This window comes from Gloeophyllum trabeum, assembly GCF_000344685.1.
Source record: "Gloeophyllum trabeum ATCC 11539 unplaced genomic scaffold GLOTRscaffold_00029, whole genome shotgun sequence".
NCBI classification, from domain to species: domain Eukaryota; kingdom Fungi; phylum Basidiomycota; class Agaricomycetes; order Gloeophyllales; family Gloeophyllaceae; genus Gloeophyllum; species Gloeophyllum trabeum.
This window is the reverse complement of record NW_006920438.1, coordinates 1-3,990: the sequence shown is the minus strand read 5'-3', so window position 1 is coordinate 3,990 and position 3,990 is coordinate 1. Positions and strand designations below refer to the sequence as shown.

The window sequence follows — 3,990 nt, the reverse complement described above, 5'->3', positions numbered from 1 at the left end:
CCTTAACAAGAGGAACTATACCAAAGACCCCATCAGGCACAGGGGCAGCTGCAGGGGGAGTGGGAACCAAGACAGCATCAGGCAGCTGTACAAGTTCCCTAATCTTGACAAATAGCGGGTGCTCAGGATTACACTTATCGCATAGGTGCGCACCAGGAATATCTGCACAAGTGATGTGGACACCATCCATTGCTTCAGAGATCTTGACTCGACGACAGCTCTCCTTGTCCATGATCCATTCATTCATTGGAATAATGCCAGATAGATCTTCCTTGAGGCCTTTCGGGTGGATGTGGTGAACAGTGTGATCTATAAACTGAATACTGAAGGCAGGTGAGCCATCACGGCCTGTTCGTCCATCTGCCTGTGTCTTGGGCACTAGTCCAAAGAGAACATTGTCAAAGATGACCGCTTTCACCCTTGGATGATCTATCCCATGGATCATGGTTGTAGTCGCAACAATCCAGGGGAAGGTACCATTATACCAGCCTTGCTCATTCATGAAGCGAGACATCCTGCTGAGGGAGCTTTGATCCCCATGAGACATGCAGTTCTTGAAGAAAGGTGCCAGCAGCTTGACACGCTCAATGGATGGACAGAAGATAATACCTCTACAGGTCTCATCCCAGTAATTGGCCTCTATATGCTGAGCCACTTGGATGATGAGGTTCGCTTGATTACGGATCCGATGGTTGACTTGGAAATAGCTGTAAGACAAGTTGGATCGATAGGTAGCAGCACGGAAAAAGAGGGTAGAGTCGGGAAGGGCTGCAAGCTCCAAATAACGCTTGACGATGTATTGAGGAATTGTGGCACTTAGATGGATCTTCTGTACAGCATATCCAGCCAATCGAGAGAGCCCCATAAAGTTCTCTCGGTATTCAGAGCTTGTGATAAGCTGGTGTGCTTCATCAAACACTATGCGCTTGATGACATGCTCCATCTCCCTGTAAAACCTTGAAAACTTGAGTTATACAACTCTGGAATAGAATCTAAACAACACTCACTGCTTGAACTTCTCTCCAACAGCTGTCTCTAATGCCACATATATAACTGGGCAGTCACAGTAGATTGGATCACTTGAGCGCCACTGTCGACAAGATATTCCCAAGGCCCTAGTCTTCCGTACCATGTCTTCAAGTAACGACCTGTTGGGAATAATCACAATACTCTTGAATGCAGGCTCCACGACAGCAGGAACAAGCCAGGCAACACTTTTACCACCACCCGTTGCAAGGATACCCACAAAGGTGGCTTCATTGGACAGTGCTGCAACAACAATATCCTTCTGTGTCTCTGATCGCCACTTTGCATCAGGACCATAGAGTTGTCGGAGTCCAGAAAGTGCTAGAAAAGCAGGGCCAGGCTGGATGGCAGATGGTGGAGCAAAGGATGACTGAGTCTCGAGACCTAGACCCAGAGATACAGGACTACCAGTGGGAGTGGAATGTGTTGGAAATGGAAAGGGTAATGAGATCAATGGGGAGTGAGGTGAAGGACTTGCATACAGGTCTTCAATGTCCAGTCTCTGTCTCACCGGGTGAGCAGAGTCCACTGTCATGGGCTCTCGCTCTGGCTCCACCATCATAGACTCTGGCTCCATCACCATAGGCCCTGGATTCACTGAAGCAGCAGCAGAACTACCTTGTCGGGCCATATACTCAGCTATACCCCTGCCAACAGCAAGGGTGATATGCTCATCCATGTCTCGCTTGAGGCCAGCGATCTCAGCTTGGAAACTCTGCTGCATTTGTGCCGCACTTGTTGTAAGTCCAGCCCGTAGTTGCTGAATTGCGGCTAGAATATCAGGTCCACCAGAAACATGGTGTGGAGGAACACTTGGAGAGGTAGCAGATACTCCAGGGCCAGGTGTACCAGACTGACCAGCCTGGACTCGTGTTCTTCGACGGATTGTGATGGGAAGCAATGGGGAAGCTCCAGGATAGAACTGCATGAGCTTCCACCAAGCCTCAGAAGCATGCTTGTACCGCAGCAGAGTATCACTAGTCAAAGATCGCAAGCGAGAGACTTCTGGGGCATAGTGCAGTTGGCGCATCTCTACCGAGTGACCTGTTTGAGCTGCCAGAGAGTCTTCATCCTCTCTGTCCAGCTCATACTCTGACCCAAGATACGTCCGAGCTATAGCAACGACAAGTTGGCGATAGGCAAGAATCCCCAGAGGACAGTTAAAGTACTCTGTCGAGTAGTGCTCCAGAGTAGATGAGAAGTTCTCACTTGTCATCTGCCTACCCATCTGAACCCACATGAACTCACGATAGAGTGTATTCACCTTGTCACCCCATAGTTTTCGAGCAAAGTGCTCTTCCACTGGCCGGATGATCAGCAGATACTGCTCCAGGAGTTTCTGGAGCTCTGGGGGCACATAGTTGGGGATGAAAGACTCTTTCCCAGTTTGTGACTCTGTCTTGACCCTGCGTCGCACAAGAATCAAGTCCTGGAAGTCCCTGAACAATCCACGAGGTGAAGTTGAGTTGCGGATCTTCAAATCCACAAACTCTGTCGCACGAGCAGGCTGGCCAGCAAGAACATGGCAGAGAACAGCTAAAGACTTGTTGATTGGACCACAAGCCTCCATTACCTCATTCATCGCTCCAGGATTCCACATCAGTGCACCAGATGGGTCAACAGGGCAGAGGCGGAGTGTCTTGTCCTCTGTCAGGATCTTCCAGAGTATGCCAGGTTCTGTAAAGGCTCCATTGTTCAGCCAGCTATAGTCACGCTCTATATTTGTCATATCATCTGGAACGTGATCAGGGATTTCAAGATGGACCACCTGACCACGGAACAGGGCAGACATCTTCTTTTGTGTATCTTCAAAGAGGCGTCGGACACCACAAGTCAGGTCTCCCAGCTGTAAAAGCTTCCCTTTATATGCAAACCTCGTGGCATCGTCTGAGATGGTGATGCTTGGGGCATTTGTCTCAGAGTAAGCAAGTGAGGAGATGAAGCGCTGGTAGTCAATGAGAGTGGTGAATGGAGTTAGAGTCCCAGGGTGCAGATTATCCAAGCAGTAGTGTGTAACCGATCTATAAAGTATAAGTCATGAGTGATACACAGCAATATAGCCCAACTCACTTGAACAAGTCATTACCAAACTGTGACTGCTGCCTATGTGCCTCATAGAGGGTAGCTCCACGGCAGTGATACTCAAGCATGGCCAATGGCTGAGTCATATCTGATGCTCTCTTGTGAATGCCATCTGGGAGAAGCGAGTAGACAGCTAAGAAACACTCCAGTGCAGAGGACCATTTGTTGTCAGAAGTGGAATCGATGCTGCGGGACAGGAAGGGATAGATGAACTCATGGAAGACTTCCACACCATCATCTGTAGCAGTGTCAAGGCTATCCTGTAAGCGATGGGCCCTCTCCATGTCCTCCGTGCTCAATGGGAAGGTATACCCTGACTTGTGGCTCTGCAGAGAGAGTAACATCCCTTGGGCAAAGGAGCGCAGAGGCACTGAGTACTTGCGCAGTGTTGTATCTGAGTCATGGTACTTCCAGGGTGTTGTGTGAGATGAAGTCCTACCAAATAGTGAGATACTTGATTACACAATGCAATGTCATGACTCACCGAGGACACTCCATCAAAAGGCAGCGAACACCAAGTGGAGACTTCCTTGCAAGGCCACAGATTGTTTTCATGTAATTGAAAACAACATCATTCAAGTGCCCAATCCCCGAGCTGTGGAGTCCTGTAGGCAGCTTTACCAGTTCACACAGAGTGTGGCACTGTGCCACATCCTGAGTCCATGGAGCGACATGTGTATGCCACTGGGTCATCTTGAGCAGTAGAGATATCTCTCGGTCATTGCTGACTGGTGCAATAGCTTGACGATGGACTGTTGGGTACTCTTCTCGCATAAATATGTCGAAAGCAGTATCATCTGAATGCTTGATCCAAGCTGTGTCGACCTGAAAATACCTTTGCGGAATGGGGTGGAACAAGGTCTGGATGCTCCCAGTATACCA

The 3,990-nt window shown here is 49.1% G+C and overlaps 2 protein-coding genes across 2 annotated transcripts; both read right to left on the bottom strand.

The window, feature by feature from the left end:
• Positions 1-874: 874 nt before the first annotated feature.
• GLOTRDRAFT_20594 (uncharacterized protein) lies at positions 875-1,312 on the bottom strand (the record flags this gene model as incomplete). The annotated part of the gene is made up of 2 exons (XM_007873133.1): positions 875-956; positions 1,008-1,312. Coding segments are annotated over 2 exons (387 nt in total), but the record flags the coding sequence as incomplete, so codon positions are not given.
• Positions 1,313-1,963: 651 nt separating this feature from the next.
• Positions 1,964-3,509, bottom strand: GLOTRDRAFT_24483 (uncharacterized protein; the record flags this gene model as incomplete). Its single annotated transcript, XM_007873132.1, has 2 exons — positions 1,964-3,047; positions 3,097-3,509. Coding segments are annotated over 2 exons (1,497 nt in total), but the record flags the coding sequence as incomplete, so codon positions are not given.
• Between the last annotated feature and the right edge of the window lie 481 nt (positions 3,510-3,990).